Source organism: Thamnophis elegans, chromosome 3, assembly GCF_009769535.1.
Source record: "Thamnophis elegans isolate rThaEle1 chromosome 3, rThaEle1.pri, whole genome shotgun sequence".
NCBI classification, from domain to species: Eukaryota; Metazoa; Chordata; class Lepidosauria; order Squamata; family Colubridae; genus Thamnophis; species Thamnophis elegans.
This window is the reverse complement of record NC_045543.1, coordinates 77,489,526-77,515,361: the sequence shown is the minus strand read 5'-3', so window position 1 is coordinate 77,515,361 and position 25,836 is coordinate 77,489,526. Positions and strand designations below refer to the sequence as shown.

The window sequence follows — 25,836 nt, the reverse complement described above, 5'->3', positions numbered from 1 at the left end:
AGGAAAGCGGGACGGCGGGTGAAACCGTTGTTCCCCTGCTTGAGAACGGGGCCACCGACCCTTCAGAGCATCCTCTCCCTCCCACATCCTTTTTTCTATTTCTTGTTTGTCCAGCGCCACGGCGACCAGGTCGGGCGAAAGGAGGAGGCGGTCCTTCCTCGTCGGTTTATTCATTTCGCCGAGCTCCGCGCTCCGCCTCGGCGAGGCCTCTGACCCGGATGCGCTTTGCTTTTCCTCGGCCTTCCTATGCGGGACGGCGGCGGCAGCGAGGGCGCTGCTACCGGTCGTAAGCTACGGTGGCGGCAGCAGCCCGAAGATGGCCGAGTCCCCGGAGGAGGTGGCCGTGCTGGTGCAGCGGGTGGTGAAGGACATCAACAGCGCCTTCAAGCGCAATCCGCACATGTGAGTCAAAGGAGAGCGAGGGAGGGCGGGCACTCGGCGAAGGAACGCGGGACGCGCCGTCTCGCCCCGCGGCTTTGCTTCGCCTTGAGGAGGAGGAGGCTGCAGCCCCCTTGCCTCTCCTCGACGTGGAGGCCTTGCGGGGCTCGGCTGGGTTGTCTGGGAGTGCACCGAGGGGACGAGGCCGGGTTAAAAAAACAAAACAAAACACTCCCTTCCTTCTCTCTCTTTTCGAGAGGCGCCGAGTGGAGGGGGGCGAGTTGAACTTCTGTGGCTGGACAAGAGGGTAACTTCAAAGTAGAGGCTGAAGGTGGAGAATGAGCTTTGAAGTTCCCGGGGATCTTGTCCGTTTACGGAATGGAACTCGTGGTCTTTGCATGTGTTTAGACGAGAGCGTGTATTATATATGTATATATAACCCGGGGTTCAGTAGAACGGCTGGGGAGACGTCGGGTCTGCCGGAGAGGAAAAGTTGAACATGGGAATCGGTGGATTTGTTACTGGCTAACTTTGAAAGTTTGCCTGTCCGCGCTGTGGTTTAGGGAAGATAATGTTGCTTTTTCATTTTTCAAAGGGGATGGTAAGACTTTCCGTTCCAAGCTCTTCATCTTAAACTCCAACGTTCTCAGCTAAATTCCAAAGAATCATCTTGTTTCTTAAGGTGTCTCCCGGGATGTTCCATAGGTTAACGGTCACCACGGTGTCTATTTTTAACATCGCTGTGTCGCTCTAGTTTTGCAATAGTCCCTTCTAAATAGGATTTGATGTTCACTCAGTATTTTCAGACCATTTCTCCGTCCCAGAATCGAAGAAATTGGGAGATTAGGATGAAAGCGAAGAGAAGGAAGCTGCTAGTTTCAGAGTTTTCCCCAGGAGTGGGATGTTCCAAAATGCTCCAGGTTTGTGGCTGGTGCATGCATTTGTGAGAACACGCCTTCCAAAACAAGATGCAATATATGTGTCCATAACAAGAAGACCATCATCCTGTTTTAGAATACAGTGTACCTGTTTGAAAATGCATCTATTACCACTCAGATTGACCTGTTCCAGGTGAAAAATTATTCAAGTAACAAAGAGCCTATTTTGAATATACTTAAAATAATATATCGTTAGTGAAAATACCTTGTTGATATGTGCTGCCTTACAGGTCAAAATTTTAAAGGTTATATCCCACACCCTGTTTTTGATGTTTTTGAGTTCTTGAATCCCGTCAACTGCCTGGAGAACACATTTTCTTGGCAATATTTTTTGGAAGTGGTTTGCCTGTTTCCTAGGACTCAGAATTCCCCAGCCAACCTTGGCAATTGCTTCAAATATGTGTTTCATTTCCCTTTTATCTCCCTTAATGTTGCCAAATATTGTAGATATTCTAGTCCTTTATCTTCTTGCACATATGCCCAAAGTATGTGACTTTCTCTTTTCTGATCATCCATTTGTGGGAGCAGTCAGTCCTTACTTGGGCTGGGATCATTATATTGATTCTTACAATCCACATCAGTTGTAGTGATATTTGTCCAGATCATGATTCAGAGAAGTACATTTTCTTCCTGGTTCTTTATCTTCCGTTTTCACAGCTGTCTTTTAACACTAGACAAGATGCTACTATAACTATTCTAATATTTGTTTTCATGAGAATATCCATATCGTTTATGCATTTGCCTAAGTTTACCATTGCCACCTTCTCCAGATTTTTACTCTCTTCTCCAGGACACTATTCAATTTTATCTCTTCTGGGATGAAGAAAACAAAACCATCTATATTGTCTTCACTTCTTCACTGTTAACTGTGAGTTCACTGAGCATGATAGTTGACATTATCTTTGGCTTTTAATAATAACACAGGTTTTTCAATTTGCATTTTTGTTTCACAATATGCTACTTTGAACTTTTTCACATAACTCTTCTTTACATTCAGCTAATATTGCCTGAATATTTCATATTTCTCCTGTGTGCTGCTTAGAGAGTCCAAGCATGAGTTAAATACAGTCTATCTGTCCTAGGACTGAGTAGATTTTTCCTTAACCACGCCTCCTTTGCCTCATTGAGGTCAGTTTAAAAACTCAATCCGCCCGTTAGGACTAAATTTGGGGAGATCCTCAGTTTTAAATCAGATAGACTGGAGTCTCCAAATAGAACACAGTGAATTTAGACTTTTTAATTTTTGTATAGATTGTCGCACAGCATAGATTAGGCTTTATAGGAAGATTCAGTTGGTTCCGAACCTGCTGAGGTGGCTGTCAGGGCTCCTTGGAGCTCAAGCAGCGTGTGGAGTAGTGGAGGTGCTTGGCTGGCGGCTGCCGGCAAGCACTGGGGTGGCAGGATGCTTCCTGTCCGTTTCACAGCCGCATTTGTTTCCCTTTATAAACTCTGGTTGCTCTTTTAGAGCTCCGGAAGTGTTGGCAATTTCTCCTCAGCCCGACAAGTGTGACGGCCATTTTGAAAGAGTTTTGCACACTTTCTGAAGCTGCAAAGGGAGACGTTCGGCTCAAAGAGCCGTGGCGTGTGGCAGTAGCCATTTTAAGTGCCTTTTCTTGCCGAATCATTGTCGGAAGACTCAAAAACCACCGCGTCTTTGCGCTAAAGCCCCTCAGCCACAGATCGCTGCCAGGGAGACTCTGACCTTGTCCGGGGTCCCTGCAGCACAGTCAGGTACCCACTGAGTGCGGCCTTAGGAGTTGTGGCTACTTAGGTCACTCCCCTATAACTGTTGATCTGCAGGCATAGCGGATCCTGCCGGCCTACACTTGGTGCCACGCTACTGCTACAGCCTCTTCTCTCCATTGGAGGACGACCTATTGATCTGCAAGTCTCCATGGCAGACAGAGGTTTGGAGGCGCAGGAGGAGATGGCAGGGCCCTCCATCACAAGGGGGGAAGGGATGGAAAGGCACCATAGGGAAGGAATCCCAGGGACCCTCAGGCAGTAAAATCACCCCCAGAGAGGGCTCCAGGAGGCACAAGCCCGTTGCAAAACTGCAGAGAAAGCAAGAGGGCAGACCAGATCACCCGAGCAGAGGGCTCCCTTGCCTGACTCGTCTATTGATCAGATGAGGGAGGCAGAACCGGATGTCCTCAGGGAGATAGCTCCCCATCGGTGGTAGAGGAGGTGTTACGGGATTCTTCACCTGAGGCCTCCTGGGGATACCCTGACTCCCCTAGTTCTTCCATTCAGGAGCCCTTTCAATATTTCTCCCCTCAGGAGGAGGACACACGTTCGAGCAGGGCTAAAGGCAGGTCTACACCTTCTAGGGCTCGGCCTAAAGAAGACAAGGGCCCTGCCTTGTCTGCAGAGATAAGGGAAGTCATTGTCATAGCCATCTCGCAGGGTATAGCTGAGGGTATCCGCCAGAAGGATGCTCGAGCCTCTGGTTCTTCCAAGTCATGGCCACACACAGTTCAGGACAGGGACCGTGCCCTGGCTTCTCCTGGCACCTCAATTGCCACGGAGGGATCTGTCTCGGAGGAGGAGGAGGGATTTGAGTTATCGGAGAATGAGGACCTTCCTCCCGATAAACCCGTCTTCACCGGCCGGGATGTATTTAAACCATCCCTATTCAAGGTCATCCTCCACAAGGCTAAGGCCTCAACTGAGTTAGGAGCCAAGCCCAACGATAAGGCCATTCCCTCTACCTCTCAGGACCCCAAGGAGGGCCTATTTAAGGAGAATGCCCAATTCAGGAACTGATTCCGGTTCCTGATCTTTTTATGGATGTTGTCCAATGCCAGTGGGCACAGCCAGGTACCCTGGCCAACCTGAGTGTGGGAGATAAAGACTAGAATGGACGGCATCTTGAAATTGCCGGAAGTAGATGCTCCAGTAATTTCATTAACTTCTAATTCAGCTCTGCAGGTGGACCTTCTAGAACAGTGTTTCTCAATCTTGGCAACTTTAAGTCCTGTGGACTTCAACTCCCAGAATTCCCCAGCCAGCGAGAGCTGGCTGGGGGATTCTGGGAGTTGAAGTCCACAGGACTTAAAGTCGCCATGGTTGAGAAACACTGTTCTAGAAGGTCTTAAGGCGGAGGATAAGAGGTCGGAGAAAGCCTGTCATAAAATGCATCAGGTGGCCGCCTAGGCAATCAGGGCATCCAGCTCAGCATCTCGCTCTTCTGGCTGTTCCAGCTTAGATCTAAACCTCCTTTGGAAGGGTTTTGATGGCAACATGACATTAGCAAAATTATTACTGCTGTATAGTATGCAGCCGACGCTTTGCTGAACGCGGCTAAGTTCGCTTCTCGAGCGTTGGAGTCCAATGTGACTCCACCCCACCTTTTTCCCCAAGGTGAACTCTCACTTCCACACAGCCCAGGAAGTGAACCTCCCAAGCTTTTGCCATAGATCTACGCAGCCCAGGGAGCGTACCTGGCATAAGTTAGACGTTAGGCAAGCTGTTCGCATTTATGTTAGGAGGACTAAGGAATTTAGATGCTCCAAGTCATTTTTTGTGTCATTTCAGCCCGGGTCGCTAGGCTGCAAGGCCTCATATTCTGCCATTGGACGTTGGTTACAGGCCTGCATCAAGGGCAGGGCTGTGCCAGGTTGGGTGATGGCACACTCCACAAGGAGTGCTGCCACTACAGTAGCGTGGGTGACCCAAGCGTTCATCATTGACATTTGTAGAGAGCTACGTTGGCGTCCCCTACTGCATTCATTAAAAATTACAGAATTGACACCTTTGCCTCAGCCAAAGCCTCCTTTGGAAGACGTGTTTTGCAGAAAGTTGCCTCGGCTCTGGACAATTTGGACACTAACTCTTCCCTCCCTGGGACACAATAGCTTGGGTATATCCCATGCTTGGACTCTCCAAGCAGTGCACAGGATAATGACCATTGGCTTAACTGAACAGTCGTTCTCTGGGCGCTGCGGGAGAGTCTAAACCCGCCCAGGGTTTAACTAAGTGTCCAAGAATCCTTGTCACGGTTAGAATTCTGTAGGGCGTCCTGCAGCGGATAAGACCTTGGTTTTTAAACTGACCTCAATGAGGCAAAGAAGGCATGGTTAAGGAAAAATCTACTCAGTCCTAGATTGTATTTAACCCATGCTTGGATTCTCCCGCAGCGCACAGAAAATGACCCTTCAGGTAAGCCAACGGTCATTCTCCACATTTCCTTTTTACAGTACTGTAGCATCTTGTTTATTTTATTGTGCTTCAGAAAAATAATAACGTGTTCTGTCACTTTCATTAATCTTATCACATTTATTTTCTAGCATAATCTGGACAATTAAAAGCCTTACACCAGTCAGTGAAGCCAAGGTGAACCTTCTGAAATTGTTTTATCCTTCCATTAACCCTGATTTGTTTATTAGAGCTTATACCGTCACTTCAGTTAGAAAGTGTGCATTTACTTGTTTCTCTACAATAAGAAAGTTAAATAATGCCAGCCTCTTATTTCCTTCTGCCTTTTCTGAAACCTTTCTGTTCATTTGGCTGCATGCATAGCAATCGCATATTCTTCTTTAAAAGTTCTTAACCAATCTTTCTTTGCATGAGTTGATCCCTGAGCATAGTGTCTTTTTACAAATGTTTCTATCACTCTGCAGTGCTATTTGTACAGGATTTTGGTATAGTCTTCCCATTTTCTTTTAAACTTGGTTGGCTCTATTAGATCTTTCTCATGTTTACTCTTGAGTGCCCTAATTTAACTGTCCATTGCTGGTGGTTTTTCTGATCTTTTTTCCACTTTTTGTTGTAATTGATTTAATCCTTCCTGCTTGATTCTGAAAGTCTGTCTTCAGTCATTACTTAGTTAGCCTTACTGCCCAAAACTTTCATTTTCCATTTGGTCATTTTTACAATTTGGGAGTTTTTCCTGCTTCATTTTTCAGTGTCTTATACTTTTCATGTACATCTTCAAGTTCTTTTTCATACAGAAGTATATGAGTATGTTCCTCACATTGAGCTAACATTCTGACTGCCTACTAGCTTCAACTATATCAATACAGTTTTATATGGGATAATAAAGAACTGGTTTGTTATTAGGTTTAGGTTTATTAGATTTATATGCCGCCCTTCTCCCAAGGACTCAGGGCGGCGTACAACATTAAAAGAAACACATAATACAAAAGTTAAAAAAATTAAATAGAATATCCCAAACCCAATTAAAATTGACAATGACATTTTTTTAAAAAAATCGAATTAAAATTAACAGGGATCAATAATTTCTTTTGTTTTGTTCAGGCCAGGCTGGCTTGCTGGAAAAGCCAACTTTTTAGGGCGCGTCGGAAGGACCGGAGGTCAGGGATTATACGAAGCTCCGGCGGCAGCTCATCCAAAGGGAAGGCACTCCCATATTGCCTCCTTTTGGATTGAGGTTGTGCTATAAACAATAATTAAGTCAATGTATTTAAATAAATTATATCCAGTAGCATTTCTAATCAGAAAGAAAAATGTTTCCAGTATAGGCATTGGACAATATTTATCTTTTTCTCTTCAGGCAACTGCTGTACATGTTTTTAATTGCTTTTACAATTACTTGGCTTAAGAAAACTAAATAAGCATTATTGTGTGGAAAAAGCCAAATCAACTTTATTGAGTGGAATACATATGTGTGTATTGAACTTTTGAAGCATCCATACATCCCATCCTAGTATTCCAAATCAGAATATGTTATGCAGAGAAGAGAAACAGGGCAGGAAATGACATACCAAAGTAATTAAAAGCCATGAAATGAGATGAACTTCTCCATACCTTTCTATCTTGGCTAATCATCCTTGCTTCTGACATGTTTGTTTTGTATTTTAAAGAACAACTCATTTTTTCCCATCTGATTCATTTAATCTTGTTAATCTTTCCCTTCGTCTTGTCATATTTAGTCTTTCTTAATACATCAGTTCCTTATTTATATGCTCTATATGACCAAACTACTGTACCTCAATATATTTCTTTAAATACTGGATATTCAGTATTGTATTCAGTTCATATTCACTCAGCATCCATTCATTTTACCATTCTCTTCAGAAATGTACTCCTATAATCAGTTGTCTTTTATTTTTCTTCTGATATAGGTGATCCTTTTGTTTAAATTTATAAGCTTCCTTATAGGTAGAAACATACAATTGTTTTCACTTGTTTCAATATGCATATTTTAGTATAAACTTTCTGCAAAATTTCTTCCCTGTATAAGGAAAGAAAAACCATCTTTCTTCATTTTCATCTTGTTTACTTGCAGCCTTACAGTTGTTCAGTGTTCTTCTATAATACTTATGAGTTTTTAGCATGTCTCTCTGATGGCAGTGCCTTAGTTAGGCCATTTCACCAACTTCCAAAACAAAATGTTTCGTATTTTTACTGCCTCTCACCTTAACTGCTGCTTACTCTCTCTGACTATATTCTTAGTAACTATGTCTTTCTCCATTTGCATATTATACAATATCTTTCCACATGTTTTTGCAGCAATCATTCTCCATTTCATAACCCTATCAAACATTTCACAACTATGGACTATTAAAATCTCATTTTATTTATGTGTTTTGAATCAATGTAACTAAAATCTGCTAACTTAAAAAGTGGGCAAATATACCAGGATCCACTATTTCTGTGGACTTGTAATTTCCACTATATTCAGACCAATTTTATTTTAAAGTTGTGGCCATTGTAACATCTTGATGATTTCTGCCGATTTCCATAAGAAAAATCATTGGGGAACCTGGCAGGAAGTTAAAAGTTGTTCCTGCTTCTACTGGTTTTTTTTTTGGTTTTTTTTGCTCGTTGTTATTCTGTTTATTTCTTATTTCTTTAGGTAAGTAAATATTGACTAGTTATTGAAATTGTACCCCACAGTAATTGTTTTTCTATTTGTGATTCATGCTCTTTGTAAATGATCATGGACCATCCAGTATTGAGGTTAAAAAATATGGTCTGCTTAAAGTATAATGTTCAGTCTGGTCCCCTCAAATTTCACTGCCTTTCTCTCAAAGGATGACCCAACAGGTTACAGGATTGTCTGGAATTTTCCATTGGCATTGTATCCTCACTTCTAGAGTATAGTGTGTGGGTTTTTTCTTTTTTTTTCTTTTTCTTTTGATATCTCTCTTGGTCGTTTTAAAGCTTGGTTTTGTCATTGGGCATTAGAACCTGGATTTGTGATAGAGCTAAACAGTGTGTTGATTATTTTTGATGGGTTTTCATAGATCTCAGCTGTGGATTGTGTTGGATGGATTTTTTAAACATTGTTCTTATACTTAGCGGGTTTTGCATTTTGCTTTTTCATACTGGTGTTTTTTAATTGCTCTGAGCTGCTCAGAATCACATAGTTGAGAAGGACAGCTCTGTACATTGAAATAATAAATACTGTATATTCTTGTGGATAAGCTGACCCTTATTAAATGTTTAACCAAAATATGAAAAATGGGCTGCCCTGGATAACCCAATCTTGACATTTTTGTATGTTTTAATTTTCACAATTGGCTTATGCATGGGTGGCACATTTTCCATGCTGTTGTGATTTTAAAAAGTTATTGTATCTGTAGATGGGCTTATACAAAAGTGTATACAGAATACATGGGTACTTTTAAAAGGTAAAAGAAAAATCTAGCATATATATACACAGCTAGGCTCATCCATAGATAAATCAAACCCAACTTTGGGGGTGCATTTTACCACCTAAAACTCTCATAATCAATGGTGGGATTCAAAAAAATTTGCTACCGGTTCTGTGGGCATGGCTTGGTGGGCATGGCATATCTTGGTGGGCATGGCTTGTGGGCATGGCTGGGGAAGGATACTGTTAAATCTCCATTCCCACCCAACTCCAGGGGAAGGTTACTGTAAAATCCCCATTTCATCCCAATCAGCTGGGACCCAGGAGGCAGAGAATAGATGGGGGTGAGGCAATTCAGAGGTGGTATTTACCGGTTGTCCAAACTATGCAAAATTCCTGCTACTGGTTCTCCAGAACTGGTCAGAATCTGCTAAATACCACCTCTGCTCACAATACAGTATACAGTAAATAAAATTTCAGATTTCCCTTTGAAAATTTATTGAGTGAGTCTCAGTAAATAGTTTTCTCTTTGCCATAAGGAGAATAGGAGGATAAAATGAGTTAGAAATTATATATGCCAGGTGATTTTTGAAAGGTTAGAATAAAAATACATTTAATTAAAAATAACTGTTCCATGGTTATGATTTTTTTTTAATTCCTAAGCAGAGTTTTCAAATTCTGGCATTTAAATTGTCATTTTTCTTTTGAAATAAATGAAGTAATCATCAAAACAACCAAATAATGGCAATTAAACTGCATAGAATCTGAGAAATTTCCATGCGTAATGAACTGGATAATGGGCTTTGTCATAATACTACATAAAACACTGAAATAAGTTATCAGGATGTAAATGCTATTTATTCAGTGAGAATATTTGAAAAGAAAAATGCCTAGGATTTACAAAATGAGTTAGTGACTGGTGAGTCTGCATTCATTTCTCATTTCTGCCAATTTTCTATGCAGTTTTAGGGAAGTTTTTATTTGCTTTTCTAGTATAATCGTATTCTCTTTCCAAGGCATATTTAGAACACAATAAAGCTTTTTTATTACTGTATTTACAACATTTTAGAGTTTCCATTAAATATATATACAATTACAGCTTTATGATCCTCTAAACACTTGCCATAAATCTGTCCTGTAAAATCAACATATATAAGATAGTACTATTAATTACATAAGAAGAAAAATTTAAATTGGTTACTTCATTGGAAGAAAAACAAATTAGTTAGGCAGAATGAAGTGGATAGAGCCATGGGTAGCATTAGCGTTAACATTAGATCCTCCTATGGTGTGTAGCACTTTGGGCCACAAGGCATCTCCAGCATTTTCAGTCTTGGTGAGTTCTTCAGCGTCTTTTCATATGATGTTTAGAGTTCAGCTCTTCCATGAATGTTCACTTTGTATTTCAAGGGTGTCCCTTTGATGGTCATTTGGCATCGGGGTGTGTGTGTGTTCCATATCATTGCCATCTATGGAGATTCGATGGTTCTCCCTGCAGAGAATTTGACCTGCAAGTTGGTGTCTTCTGCGTTTGACAATGTTATTTAGTTTGCAAGATAAATTCTTTTGGAACACTTTTTTGTTAATAAGTTAGATTAGAGTCATGGGTGGGATGGCAAAAGTTTAGTTAAAAATGCAAAAAATGGCAACAACTGATAAAAGGAAGATATAGTTAATCTACTTTTTATTATTATTTTAAGAGATGAAATTGGATTAATCCCCTGCCCTGAAGCCAGATATAATCGAAGTCCAATAGTTCTGGTTGAAAACAAACTTGGAGTGGAAAGCTGGTGTGTCAAATTTCTTTTGCCCTATGTCCATAACAAACTTCTTCACTACAAACTAAGAAAGCAGTGGCTCAACAAAGAAGGTAAGTTACTTCGTAAAGTACAAAATATTGCTGTCATAAAAGCTTTTCCCAGCTCATATATGTTATATCACCCATACCTTCTATAATACTCATCTAATCATTCCCAGCTATCTTCAGAGGAATATTTCTGAATTCTCAACAAATTTGCAATCAAAAGCATGATTGCACGATTAATATTGCACATAGTTGAACCCTTTTTTTATGCTGAAAAGAATCAATGGAATAATCCAGAGGCCTTTTAGCATATGATTAGCTCATCAGTACTCTAGGCCGTCCCTTGTGTACATGATTATTGGAAACAGCGCTGCAGCTGAAGAAATAGCAGTAATGATCTTGTAAAGCAACTAGAATTTTAATATTTTGAAAATTGTTTTGAAAATTGGCAGGGCAGGAACCTAAAGCATTTCCTGTGAACCAGCTCCAGGTAATCGTTGACTTGCAACCATTTGTTTAATGACCATTCATGGTTATAGAGGCATTGAAAAAAGTTATTTACAACCAGTCTTCACCCTTAGAACGATTGCAGCTTCCCCATAGTCCTGTGATCAAAATTAGGGCACTTTGCGATTGATATGTACTGAGGATGGTTGCTGTGTTCCAGGGTCATGTGCCTAAGTACCGTATTTTTCGGAGTATAAGAAGCACCGAAGTATAAGATGCAGCAAGGTTTTGAAGAGGAAAATTAAAAAAAAAAGTTTTTGCCCTCTGCAAACCTCCCCCAAATGCCCTATTTTTTCACGAAAGCCGTCCCCTTTTTTTAAAAAAGGGCATGAATATCCCTGAGGAGGCTTGTAGAGTGCTCCTGGGGAATGGGGTGAGGCAAAAACGAGTAAAAAACGGCCCATTTTTCGTGAAAACAGGCCCATTTTTAATCAATAAAAGTGTATGGATAGCCTTTAGGAAGCTTATAGAGTGCTGCTGGGGGCTGGGTGGCAAAAAACGGGCCATTTTTTGCCCATTTCTGCCCTCCCCAGCCTCCAGGAGCTCTCTGAAAGCCTTCTAAAAGCTATGCACAGCCATTTTGGGGAAGAGGTGGAGTTTTGGGAGGCAAAAAATGCTGTACTCAGTGTATAAGATGCACCCAGATTTTCAGCCTCTTTTTTGAGGGAAAAAAGTGCGTCTTATACTCCGAAAAATACGGTACCTTTTCCACCACCCTCCCTGGAAAGGAGCCTGGAATGGACGTCCAGCAATAGTGTTTTGAGAGGCTATACTACATCCTCCTCCATGGTTAATGGGACCACCCCTCCCATAGAGAAGGAGATACCAGCATATGCATCCCATCACAGATCACCTCCTAGGCAGCCTGAACACACCTGTGTCTTCCTATTTTAAAGGGCTGTGTTTACTTGACCAGTCTTTTTAAGAGATGAACAATACATTTGTTGGAATTCCAATTCCTTTTTGGGTTTCATGTCAAGATGGATTGGATATATTCTGTTTTTTTTACTCAGTCAGAATAAAATAACAGTCCTTTGTTTTAACAGTTCTTCATTGGACCATTTTCTCAAGAGCACAAGATAATACAGGTGATATGTTTCTAGGCCAGTCCACAGTGAAAGGGATCTAATCAAGCTTCTCTCCTTGAGATGAGGAAGGTCACTTGCCTAGTGAGGGGGGTGGAGGGAGTTTGAAGCGAATAAGTGCTTGCCAAAAGAACTTCAACTGATTTATATGAACCATTCATAGCAGCAGAGGATCATTATGCTTTATGTAAACAGCCACCCTCTCTCAAGGGTTTTTTTTCCTACCAAGTTGAAATAGAGTATTCCCAGAGAATAGAGACAATTGGGGAATAACCACTATTTTACCACATTAGAAGCAAGGGAAGATAAAATTAGAAATTCCAATCTGCCCATTTCAAGGAGAAGAAAATAAGCCTCTGAGTTCCCATCCCTCATTTTAATTTCTACTGTCAGCAAGAAAGTGATAATAATGATGTCTAAGGGACTACTTGCCTTTTAATGCCTAATTTGTTGCTGGAAACATTTGTCATCCCAGTTGGCAAGAGTGCAGAAGCCTTAGCTAATAAAGAATAAAGAAATGGCCTAAATGATAGATAGTCTTTTTCCTAAATCCCCTCTCCCCCTCCATAGAGCCACCCCGCAAATTTAATGAGCAGAACTACAGAGGGGAAGGAACATTTCTTTCTTTTTAATGCAAATTGAGGAAATCGAGATGATTTTTAGCCTTGATTTTCATAATAATAGTTTAAATAGATTTAATTTTATATTGACTTTAATCTATTTAAATAGAAATGCTAGTAAATTTTATAAATACAGACTTATCACTATTTTTATTGCTTTTTTGCATTTTATCTCGTGCTGATTAAATTAAAAGTGTCATATATTATCGCTTCTTGTACTATTGAAAGATAACATGCTGTTACTGCTGTGATTCCGTATATACAGTGTATCAAATGACAGGCTTCATGGGCCAATCAAAATATTTTTTCAGAGAAATTGTTCCTGTACTTAGGAATGTACAAAGTTCACGCATCAAATGAGTAAGAAGCTGTTTAGAATAAAATGGTAACCAATTCATACATTTAATGTAATTTATATATTAAATTCTCTGGCAGGGGTCTCCAACCTCCAGGCCACAGCCCACTTGAACCTTTCAGAACTGGGCCTCAGAAGTGGTGGGCGATTGTGTGTGTGCATCCCCAGTTGCTTGGGCAGCAGGCATTGCATGCATGTGCACTCCATTTGAGTGAGTGGCAGGCACACATACTTGCTGATTGCGCAAATGGACCTATGTGTGCTTGCCCGCCACATGCAGGGAACATTCCCTCCTGCCGTTCCACAAAGCTGGGGAACTCTGTCTCTGAGGCCTGACTTTTGGTGTAATCTGTATATTTATGTTGACATATATATTTGTTGCACCAAATATCATTGTGCAAATTGCATGCATTAATGTAATAAAAACAGAATGGATGCTGTATTTTTTCCAGTACTATAAATTGCTTGCTGACATTTATAATAAGAATCTAAATTGAAATATTAAAGACCCCCTGTAGTTGTGCTCAAACCCTGCCTGACTCTATGAACACATGATCTAACTTTCCTTAAAAATCTAAGAGTAAACCATAAATAGACCTATGAAGATTATTGTTAGAAGCCTGACTAATTGATTCTTGTGAAGATAAAATGAAATAGAAATACTTTACTGAAGAATTGCCTCTAGAAGTTTGTTTTATGTAAATTTCCTTTTGCTGCATACCTTCTAATAAGAAACATTTCTTTGAAATCATCTGCTAAAATATCATTTCACAGCTATAGGTTGTTTTCATACTGATTCTGACAATTTCAAATTGCAATGAAGCCAAAGTTATATTTGAAATTATTCAGGTCATTTTTTACATTTTTTAACTCAAAGAAGCCAGTATTAAAGTGCCACCTGCACAATAGTAGATGTTTCCATGATAAAGTAAAACTTTCCTTTTTTTTAACAGAATTTTCTCTTGTCTTTGCCATTGCATCCCATAACATGCCTTATATTTTTCCTTAATGTGTAACCTCTAAACTGCATTGTGTTTTGTTTGTTTTCTTTTGTCACTTTCTATACCATTAATTCCTTTTCTTGTCTGTTCCTCCTGCTCTCTCTCTTTTACTGTTTCCAAAAGTCTCCATGCAGTGCCATATTTCTTTTTCTTTCTCTTTGTTCCTTCCTTTCTCTCTCTCTCTCCCTCCCTCCCTCCCCCCCCCCTCTTTGTCTTTTAGTTTGCTGTTTTCATAGTGCACTTGCATCTCAAAGGTATTGAGTTGTATAATACAAGAAAAGCTGTTTACATGGTGGGGAAGCTTTTAAGTTTCAACTGGACAAGAATAATATTTTCCCTCTTTCCTTTTAATGTGATTTTGATGGGCTTTGGCTCTATTTCATGTGAAACTAATTCATTAAGTGCATCATTTATTGTATTGCTAACATAATGTCTGATGTTTCTGTTTACAATCAGAATGGAGAACCAAATTTAATCTCCAAAATATTGTTGAACTCTTAACTCCCAATATCATTAGCCATTTGAGATGTTTTTATACACAATGTTTGGTACATAATTTTGGATAAATGTTCCACATCTCACACAAATTGAAAGGGTTTGAAAGAAGGCAAAAGAATCTCATCAACGTTACACAAACAGAAATAACAGCACAAGTATCACACATAAAGTCTAATGCTAAAAATGCTTTGAAAATAACATTAGACTTTATGTGTGATACACCATAAATGTATATATGCCTTTGATAAAATATTTAAATTTCTTTATCTCTGTTTAGAGTTGATAGATATCACATGTACCTTGTTGTTGCTGAACCCAGATTTCACCACTGCATGGAATGTAAGGTAAGATTAGTAAATCAGATATAGCCTCATGTTTTAGACTATGATTTCATGGACTCCTTTCTTCTCTAAGTTCATACAAATTTATGAGTAATCATATATATTACAGAGAATCTTATTTCATGTAGCAATAGCACTTAGACTTATATACCTCTTTACCGTGCTTTACCGCCGTCTCTAAGCGGTTTACAGAGTCAGCTTATTGCCCCCAATAATTTGGTTCCTCATTTTACCCACCTTGGACGGCTGAGTCAAGCTTGAGCCTGGTAGGATTTGAACTGCCAAATTGCAGGCAGCTAGCTGGCAGGCAGCAGAACTGAACTCTAACCACTGCACCATCAAAGCTCATAATGATGTATAATGATTTTAAATCAGTATATCTGTTCAACTGGGTGTAATAAAATGTGAATTTATATATGGATAGTTGTGCAAAATTGTATTTTATTTATCAACATTTTTAAAGTGCCTTTTGAATATAAAACTCTCAAGGCAATATGCAAAGCAAATTGTCAGCCCTGCTAGATAGGCCAGATTGGGAAATCAACTCCACTGGAAAGCTAAAAATACTTTTAAAACTATAACTATAAGAATAAACTCTTGCAAGTCTGATTGTGCTTACCTTGTAGCCCTCCTCCTTAAACTTTGGTGAATTTGAGAAACATCTGCCTGAGTCACTTCCAAATCCTGCCTCCTTGTTCTCATGCAAACACAAATTTATACATTTGTGAAACTATTTTTTCAAAAACTATTTAGAAACTATTACATAAAACTGATGATGTTCAATTGTACATTGATATCCCAGGTCAAACTAGATGTGATATATAGATCAGGGGTCTCCAACCTTGGCAACTTTAAGACTTGTGGACTTCAACTCCCAGAGTTCCTCTGCCAACTAGCTGAGGAACTCTGGAAGTTGAAGTCCACAAGTCTTAAAGTTGCCAAGGTTGGAGACACCTGATATAGATTGGAAGATATAAATCTAGGGCTAAAAGTCTCAATAAGTAGAAACAAACTCAGACTTAATCCTAGCAAATTGAGTTATTGTTTCTTCAAAAATATTTTGGTTCTGACATGGTGCTTGCATTAGGATTGCAATCCCTCTGCAAGAGCAGGTTCTCTTGGACCGAATAGCAGGTTGGGAAGCCTTGGACCTGCTAAGGCTAGTGTGCCAGTTGTTGCCCTTTTTGGATGCCATGTGGGTCAATGATTTTTGTCTTTATAACCCAAAAGATTAGATTATCATTAGCATACTCTACATGGAGCTGTTGAAAATGACTTTGGAAGCTATAGATAGTACAAAAGGTAGCAGACAAGTAGCTATCCTAAAATGTTTTACATCTCCAGTATAAATAAAAACCTAACATCTATCCTTTCAAGTATATTTTTGGGGAGTCCAGTACACCCTAAATATAACATTTTCATGAATCAATCTTGGTCTCAAATCTGTAGATTTTTAAGAACGTGAAGCCATTAATGGGACTTACAAGAAATCCCAGTTCTTTAGGCCACATTTTGAAATATCCCAGAATTGTCTATTTTTAAATTAGTCTTGAGTTTTTGGTAGAGATATATTAAAGGTTGGGAAGAGATGCTGAATAATCTGTCCAGTGAAAGATGAACACGGCATGAAGGCAGAACACAATAATTAAATGAATGAAAAGATTGAATCTGAATCCTGCAACATTGGCTTTTGCTACTTGTAATAAAACAACTCAATGATGGATTAAATACATGCTTTCTTGCTAAGTCTTCAGGTTTGATCTGTAATCACTACTTTAAATTCTGATCACTACTGTGAGTACAGATACTGCATTTTCCGTTCACCTTCTAAGAGGTTATTAAATTTCATTTATTGCTGTATTATATTTTATTTTTGTATGCTAATTAAGACTTACAAGAGTAAAATTGTGTTTTAAGGGGTAATCATTTTTACTGAGAAATGGGAAATAATCAAAACTTCTATATTATAAATCATTCTGTTTCATGTTCTACTGAAGAAGATTGATGAAATATATTGTAAAAATGTCATTTTTTACATCTTAGTTTAATTTTAGTTTTGTAATTTGGGGGTGTCAGTTTTTAAATAATTTGTAAATAGTGATTAATGTTATTTATATAAGCCTGAATTATTTATTCAACTAGTTGAAAAATTGCATACAGACACATCAGAAATTGAACTCTATGTTGTGAATGGATTTAGGAGATTATATGCCAGTTGTCAGGCGTAGATGCATCCTCTTGCGAATGTATTGTATGGATACTATGTTGCCAGATTCATTTATTTCTACATTTTAATATATGGAAGAATATAGAAAACAGTGATAACCTGAAGCAGCTCTAATTAGGAAACGGGTAATTAGTGAAAAGAACAAGAGACCACTGAGAGCTCAGTGGAAGATATTTCCATTAATTTAATGCATTCATTTGAACCCACATTTGCTTCTTGAAGATGGAAGATGGAAATAGCCATTGCATCATATTTTCCTAAACAGCAAAAATAATGCAAGTAGGACAAAATAAGAAGCATCACTTCCTGTCACATCCTTCACTGAGGGTTTTACCCAAGATGTACCTCTTTCTAAATGTTAATTCTTATCGTACTCTTCTTGTTAGGGTTCTTACAGGAAAGCTGTTGGTTAACTTGTTACCTTTCCGCATTAAAGAGGAAGGACAGAAGCATAAAGATAAATCTCGGGGGGACAGTTAGCAGTGCTGAGGAGGGGGCATGGTCACAGGCTGAAAATGGGTCATAGGATCAACTTTGTGGGGACATGGGATCACCTTTTGTGATCTTCTGATGAGCAAAGTCAACGGAAAAGCCAGATTGACTTAACAATTATGTTACTAACTTACTTAACAGTTGAACTAATTCACTTAACAACTGTGGCAAGAAAAGTCATAAAATGGTGCAAAACTGACTTAGCTATTTCACTTAACAACATAAATTGTGGTCATAAGTCGAGGACAGCCTATATATTGTTATGAAGCACTTCTTGCATATTAATCACAATTTTCATTTTGAAATCTATGTGTGTGTATTCAATATTTAGAAATACATAATTTAGTATTTAGAAACACACAATTACCACATTCTTATATGGAGGAGACTCCTTTCTGGGTCAATATCTGCTGAGTCCAGGGTGTCGAAACAGTGATCCTGGCTGATGGCTTGGCAGCACAGGATACGTCCTCCTGATCATCATCTTCATCTGATAATGAGCCTTCAGACCAGGCCAAGGCGCATGTTTGTGAAGTTCTAATATTATAAATCCGAGGCTTTTTACTAATGTTTAAATAGGTACACTGGTGGGTATCATGTATCATTACTTTTATTAGGAAGCAAGTTCTCGGCAAGTTATATTTAGTAGATATGTCTTTGGTTTTTGTTTCAGAAAAGAATTGATATTGTCTGGCACTTTAAACCCCATTAAAGACTTACATCTTGGGAAATTGGCACTTACCAAGTTTCCAAAAAGTCCAGAAACATGGATTCATAGGTTTGTGGTTTTACTTTTTTATACTGAAATACACTTTTGTGTTATCTCTGTGAGATCAGTGGCAGATGTCATCTGAGAAAAAAGGGAAGCATTAGGCAGATCTTTGCTGTAGAGTATTTGCATGTGTGTTTGTGTGTGTGCATCTGCATACAAACATATAAGTATTTCCAGCATATACATATATCTGAATTCTTTGCAGCTACTCAGTAAATTAATCTTGTAATCATAGCTAATTACAAATTATACAATTAATTAATTGAAACAAATTCTGAGTAGGAAAAAAGAAGTCAATTGAAGCAGGAACGTATAAGAAAGTAGTAAGTTTACATCTATATTATATCTGTGAAAAAAGGATGAAAAATATACCTTAGATTAGAAATTCAGATTTGTTTTATTTCCATTATATACAAGAATTGTTAACCTGCATGCAGCTCCTTTGTTAATTTTTTTAAATGAACAGTAAAATAAATCAGGAAGCCATAATTAACTATCATAGCTGAACCGGGAACAAACCAGCATTTGGTATATATAGTTTATATAATATTTGCTCTGCATATGAAATAAATTTGAAACAAAGCCTATGGCTTGTTCAAATCATGACTTCCTAAGTTTGGGATTGAATATGTGTATAGTCAGTATTCAGGAATTATTTGAGTGTCAGTTTTTAAAGGACTTACTGTATATACTTGAGTATAAGCCTAGTTTTTCAGCCCACTTTTTGGGCTGAAAAAAGCCGCCTCGGCTTATACTCGAGTCAGTGAAAAATTTGCCTGAAATGGAGGAGAAAAAGGGGCGGGGCCATGCCGCTGGGTGACACTCGTGAATGGCCCAGTGCCCCTGTGAGTTTCCCCTCCCTCTGTGTCAGTTTGCCGCGCAGCGCGCACCGCACCATCCCCCCTCCTCACGTTCTAATGTAATGCAGGGCTGTCTTACGATTCCCCTTCCTCCCCCTCCTGCCGCTCTGCAACGATGTCCCACCTCCTCCTTGTTATGGCAAGCAGCCACATAGCGATGTCCCACCTCCTCTGGTACAGTGATCCAATGATAGGAATCACTGTGCCGTGTGTCATAGGAGGCGGGACATCGCTCCCGCGGCTGCACGGGACATCATCATCACAGCGGGACATCAGCATCATGAGGTGAGTGAAGTATTTCATTGAATACACCGCTAGTTTACTGTTTTTCTTTGAAATAAATATTCAAAAACATTATTGGTATCTATTTTTATTTTTGAAATTTACCGGTAGCTGCTGCATTTCCCACCCTAGGCTTATACTCGAGTCAATAACTTTTCCAGTTTTTTGTGGTAAAATTAGGTGCCTCGGCTTATATTCGGGTCGGCCTATACTCGAGTATATACGGTATTGCCATAAAACAGGAGTTTATTGGTTGGAACTATTAACAAAGGAATTTCATTATCTTAGATAATATTTTATAGTATAATAGAACTTCTTTTCAAATATTTATTTTTGTTATTTATTGAGGAAATTTATATGGCTGTCTGACTAACTCATGGTGTCTTTGGGAGGAATATAAATATCCTTATGTGCTGTATTAAGAACTAATTTAATGACATAATGAATAAAAATCTTTTCATTAAATTGGCTTTTGCATTTTTAATTCTGCACAACCAGGCGATGGGTTCTGCAACATTTAATCCAGGAAAACTCCTTGCCCACTCTTGTGACTAAAGGGAACTTAGAAGCAACACCCACGGAAAAAATACAGCGGCTGGTGAAAGAAGAAATGGATGTTTGTTGTGATGCTGCTGGACGATATCCAAGTAATTATAATGCCTGGTCCCATCGTATCTGGGTGTTACAGAATTTGGCAAAGCTCAATACAAAGGTATGGATGCAATAGAAGTTGTACATACGTTGGCACATTTCTTGAAAATGTTTGCACTGAATTCAATTAAGTATGACTAACAAGTAATTGGGGCAGCAAGAAAATAATAAAAAGAATTGAGCTAATTCATGCAAAAAAATAGATTAACGCTGAAGTCACCTAGAGTTGACCTCCTTTGACAGAAATCAGTAGAAAAGCAAAATAGAATCAAAATGAAAGCTTCTATGAAAATAAATATGAGATGGCTGGGCTTCACCATTCTTGCTTCGAAGTTAGGCAAGCCTGGTTAGTCCTAGAACTCATGGTTCTCAATCTTTCCTTCACCATGAACCCCCTTTAAATACTTTTTGTGGCCACAGATTATGGGCACAGCCCCCCAAGACTTAATTGAAGATTTAAATCATAACATTTCTTCAAGCCTTTGTAGACCCCCTCTGATCACATCATGGTGCCCCAAGGGTCCACAGACCACAGGTTGAGAATGCTGTGTTACAGAATTCCAAGTCTTTAAGATAAACAGAGAAGTTGAAAAACATTCTGGAAGAAATTACTTTTATAATGTTGCCCCCTCTATGTCACGAAATGACATATATATGTCAATGAAATAACTAGGGGTCAAGCTTGACAAGAAGGCATCTTTAACATTACCATATTTTGTTCCGCAGATATTTAAATGCCATTTATTTTCATTTCTACTATCTATGATCTTAAATTTAAATATGAAAGTCAATTTGATGAAGTGGTTAAATCACCAGGTTAGAAACCAAAAGACTATGAGCTCTAGTCCCACCTCCACCTTAAGGCACAAAGCCAGCTGGGTGACCTTGGACGGCCATTCTGTCTCAAACCACTTCCAAAAATCTTGCCAAGAAAACCTCAGGGACTAGTTTAGGCATTCACCAGAAATCAACATTGACTCAAAGGTACAAAAAGTAGGGGGAGAAGCATATGTCAAAACAATGCATCATAAAAATGCAAATTATATATATATCGGTATAATTTCAAAGAGCTCATACACTTTAGAAACACGATAGTGAAATTTATGGTTGCCTTTCAGGTTATCTAAGCTTATCCTGGTTTAATGGATTAGCATGACATTAAACAGCTGGAATCTTGCTCACAAATTTTCAAAAAATGTTATTAACCAAAACAGAAATGCCTATTACAAAACAGCTGGTTCCACCTTTTAGAGAGTTACTAGAGTGTCATTTAAAGTGAATTCTGTGAACCAGCTGGAATACATCTTAAAATCTAAAAGTAAAATATTCTTACTGTATTGAATATGGTTGGTTGTATAGTCAGCAAGATGCTTAGACTGGATTGCATTTTTGTCCACCTACGGAGTCGTTTCCAAGGATCTGGGATGGGTAGATGTTGCACTTCGTGTAATAAAAAAATGTAATTGAGCCATAACAGATGGGATACAATGGGAGCCCTAGATTGGATAGGTAGATAATTCTAGATCAACTAAAATACGGTAGGGAATATACCAGTATATGGAAGTAGTGTTGGTTAAGGATTAAGTGCATGTATATGCAACTTCCAGGGTTCATTGCCAGTTATGATGAAGAAACATGGCAGTGGTGGAGAAATAACATGTTTTCTCTATGCCAGGAGAAATTGATATACCAGCACTGGTTAGGAAGAAGGAAGTAAGAAGCAACCCATATCAATTGGTGCTGCTCCTTCCTCCTAGGCTAATTCAGTTTTCTCATTGCTCACCTTTCCCAAATAATTATATATGTTTGGGTAGCATCTGTGTAAAGTTTGCTAGTTTGCTTTAGTTTTTAATTTGGCTGTGTTTTGCTTTCCATGTTTGGTATGTATCATAGACTTTTTACAATAGCACCACAGCTCTGCAGTGGTCCATAGTTTAGAGTACATTATCATGAAGGAAAATCTGAAGGAGAAAGCTGATTAGTGTTTATGTTGAATGCTTCTTTCTGTTATGTTTTTAATTCTCAGATTCTTCTTGATGAACTTTCTTCCACTAAACACTGGGTCTCCGTACATGTTTCAGACCATAGTGGATTCCACTACCGTCAGTTTCTATTAAAATCTTTGATGGTCAGAACTGGGACTGATTGTATTATAAAGTTATGTGATCACCCAACCAATCAACAAACATCCTGTTTTCCAAAAGATGAAGAAGATGAAGGTGCAGAAGCTTTTTGCATGGAAAAGCAACAGCCAGATCACTCACTGTATCTGAAAGAGGAAATAGAGCTCTGCACTGATTTAATTAACACTTATCCAGGGCATGAAACATTGTGGTATCACAGGTAAGAATATTTAAGGAATAAAGGATTGGAAGGGACAGTTACCCCATTCAAATCTGATGCACTTTTTTCCTAGTTAGGTTTTCCTTTCCTCCTCTAAATTGCCAAGCCTCTAGAACAAGTTTGTTGAGGATATATGAAAAATGAAAATATGATCCGTCACCAAGATAAATTCTACTGACAGATGGACAAAATTATATAAATATTGTTTCATTGCTTTTTCAGGGAATTCACAGTGTTGTATCTATTGTATTCAGACATTATTTATAAAATGTAGATTATGTTCAATTGGAGCTTAGTCCTTCAACCTTTCTGTTATGCTCTATATTTAGAAGAGGGACAGAACATATTAAAATACATAAAAGTTTGATTTCCATATGTTTTTTTGTTCTTTAAAGACGTCAAGTCTTCTACCTTCAACACCACTTAAAGAAGTGTCCAGTTCCAAACAGCTGGTCATCAACTTCAAACAATAGTGATGGAACAATTAATAATTCACATCCTCATGTTACAACTGGCCATACCACACAAGCCATGGATGTTGACGGCTTAACGGAATGCAACAAACAAGGCTACAGTCAAGAAACCAAGCGCCTAAAGCGGGCTCCTATGCAGGACTGTATCAACGTGGGAGAAGAATATAAGTTCATCGATCACATTTTGTCTATGAGTAGGGAGGAGGATCAGGCAAGGTTTGCAAGTTCATACAGAAAATGGCTAGTTTCTTTTCTAGGCCAGTGAAGATCTTTTAAAACTCTTAGGGCCTTTGTTTAGTGCAATATCCTCTTTACAGACAGGTGTACTTAGGACTCCTGGCACTTTTCACCCTTCTGTTATTCCTGCCACTGCTAAACTTCATTTACTAATGCTGGGTTTAGTTCTATTTATATTTTTAAAAGCCACTTTGTGTTAAATTTTATGGATCTTTGTAGGATAGCCCCACCTAAAAAGGAACTGTTTGGTGTTAATATAAGTTAAGTGCAAATTTTAAAATCACTAATATAACTGGAATAATAGGAAAACAGAATGATAGATCTACTGGTGAACAATGATTTCATTCCTAAATACCTCGTCCATAATAAATAATCAAAGTCATTGGTCGGTGAAAACAATGGAAAATCATTCAGCATGACAATGTCAAAATGGTTTGGAGTACAAGTCTTCATTTTATAATTGCATTGCATCACTGCTCTTCTGAACTCTCTTTATTTCACATTTGAATTGCTCTGATAATCTTACAGTCCTGTGACTTTTTTATTATTATAGTGAAAGTGGGATATGGTTATGTGAAATTGGATAGTTTTGTAAAAAAAAATCTACTAAACTAAAACTAACTAGTTCAATATAAGAACACTGGTATTTAGAGTATTATCTGGCTTTTGTGAATTTGGAGGCTTTCGTGAATTTTAAGGTTGTAAGATATGGAAATATAAGATGGTGACCAAGGAACAAACTTCTATCTAATCTTATCCCTACCTGCAATTTTCCTGGCACATGCAGATTTTTCCATTCCTAAAATATAAAGAGCGTTCCATACTTGGATTTTATTGTACGTGATGATATATATGATAGGTACAGGGTATGATAGACAATGCTGACTATCAATGTTATCTTTGTAATGATATTTCACTTAATGGACAATCTACCATGCACTGGGGCTCGTTCATCTTTCATTTATTGTAACAGGGCCACATATGGCTCCTTTGCAAGACCCATTTAAATCACTTGAGGAAGTACAGTGCTCAACAAAATGATGTGCTTGTTTGAGTTTTCTTCAGGTTATCCAGATAAATGGGGAAAGAAGAAATTGCAAAGGCAAGACTAAGCAGGTTGTTCGTGATGGGGGAGACAATTTCATCTGTGCTTCAGCTGAACTGAGTTTGTGAAGGCTTTCGAAGAGACTAATGGAATATGACTTGAAATCCATTTTTGCTTTATTTATTTGTAGTTTTAAGCTGAAATTCAAGTTAGATTTGCTGCAGTTACATTGAGGCAACTGTAGCTATTCAATTTGGCTGCCCTTTCATTATAGAATAAGGTCAAATTCTATCTTTAAATTTGCATTTTTACTTCCCAGAAAAAGCACATGGGATTTTATACACAATAAAACCAAATTCAAAGTCTGAAATTAAATTGCAGAGTATTTCTGTATTTTAACCTTTATTTATAGCTTGCAAAATACAGAGGGTATGTTTGCAGAGTTTACAAAAATATAACCAGGATGATTGAAGAAAAGTATAATTTTAAGATTCAGAGAAATAACAGTTGAAAAATTCCATTAGAAATGGAAGAACATACAAGAACCTGCCTTTTACAGCCCTAACTACATAATAAGGGCCTGTTGCAAGCAAACTGGAAGTTAAATAAATGAGCATAGCAAGCATGTTTTCTGAAAAGTGGGGTTGTCTAGAAATACAAATTCACACAGAAACATGACAGGCACCTCTAAAAGCTATACATTGTATTTATTTAGAGTATAGATGCAACCTTCTGAAGTTGGATTAATTGCGAAGCCATTTGTGAACACTAATTTGACTGGTTCCTTTGAAGTCTCAGAATAGGAAAAATAGCATACAAGAATCACATATATTTAACTATGCCTCTGGGCACTAGTGCTTATTACCATACATTAGAGGCACCTAGTAGAGCTCTGCACTACTAAATAGCAATATATTAAGCATTTAGCGTGTCAAAAGTCAAAATACTGAGACCTAATAACTCAACCATGACGCTAGTGAGGAAACACCTGACCACCTTATCCAATAACAAGTGTTTCTTCTTCAAAGTTGTTAATTGTATCAATACAAGCACACTATAAGCACCACAGAGTATAGTCCAAGGGTGGTGTTAAGAATTCAGGAAGTGTTACAATGCAATCCTACATGGCTCTGAAAATGATGCACAAAGTGCCCCCACTAGAAGGGATTCTGGAGGATTCATTATTTTATTAATCTCACATTCTATCTACATTTTGTTTATCTGCAAATAAGTTAACACACTAGTATAAACTGAGTCATTTAAATTCAGCTTAGAATGAACTGAAGAAAGGAAAAGTTAAGCTGTTCCACATTCACTCCTCTGTCATGAACAATGCTGACCTCACCTAATTCCAAGTAGTCTGAAT

The 25,836-nt window shown here is 38.5% G+C and overlaps 1 protein-coding gene across 1 annotated transcript; it reads left to right on the top strand.

The window, feature by feature from the left end:
- The first annotated feature begins 235 nt into the window (after positions 1–235).
- PTAR1 (protein prenyltransferase alpha subunit repeat containing 1) lies at positions 236–25,280 on the top strand. The gene is made up of 7 exons (XM_032214194.1): positions 236–402; positions 10,578–10,747; positions 15,025–15,091; positions 18,481–18,585; positions 20,220–20,433; positions 22,399–22,715; positions 23,111–25,280. Exons 1-7 carry the CDS (start codon positions 317–319, stop codon positions 23,451–23,453), a joined length of 1,302 nt encoding a protein of 433 aa, XP_032070085.1. The 5' UTR covers positions 236–316; the 3' UTR covers positions 23,454–25,280.
- The last annotated feature ends 556 nt before the right edge of the window (positions 25,281–25,836 follow it).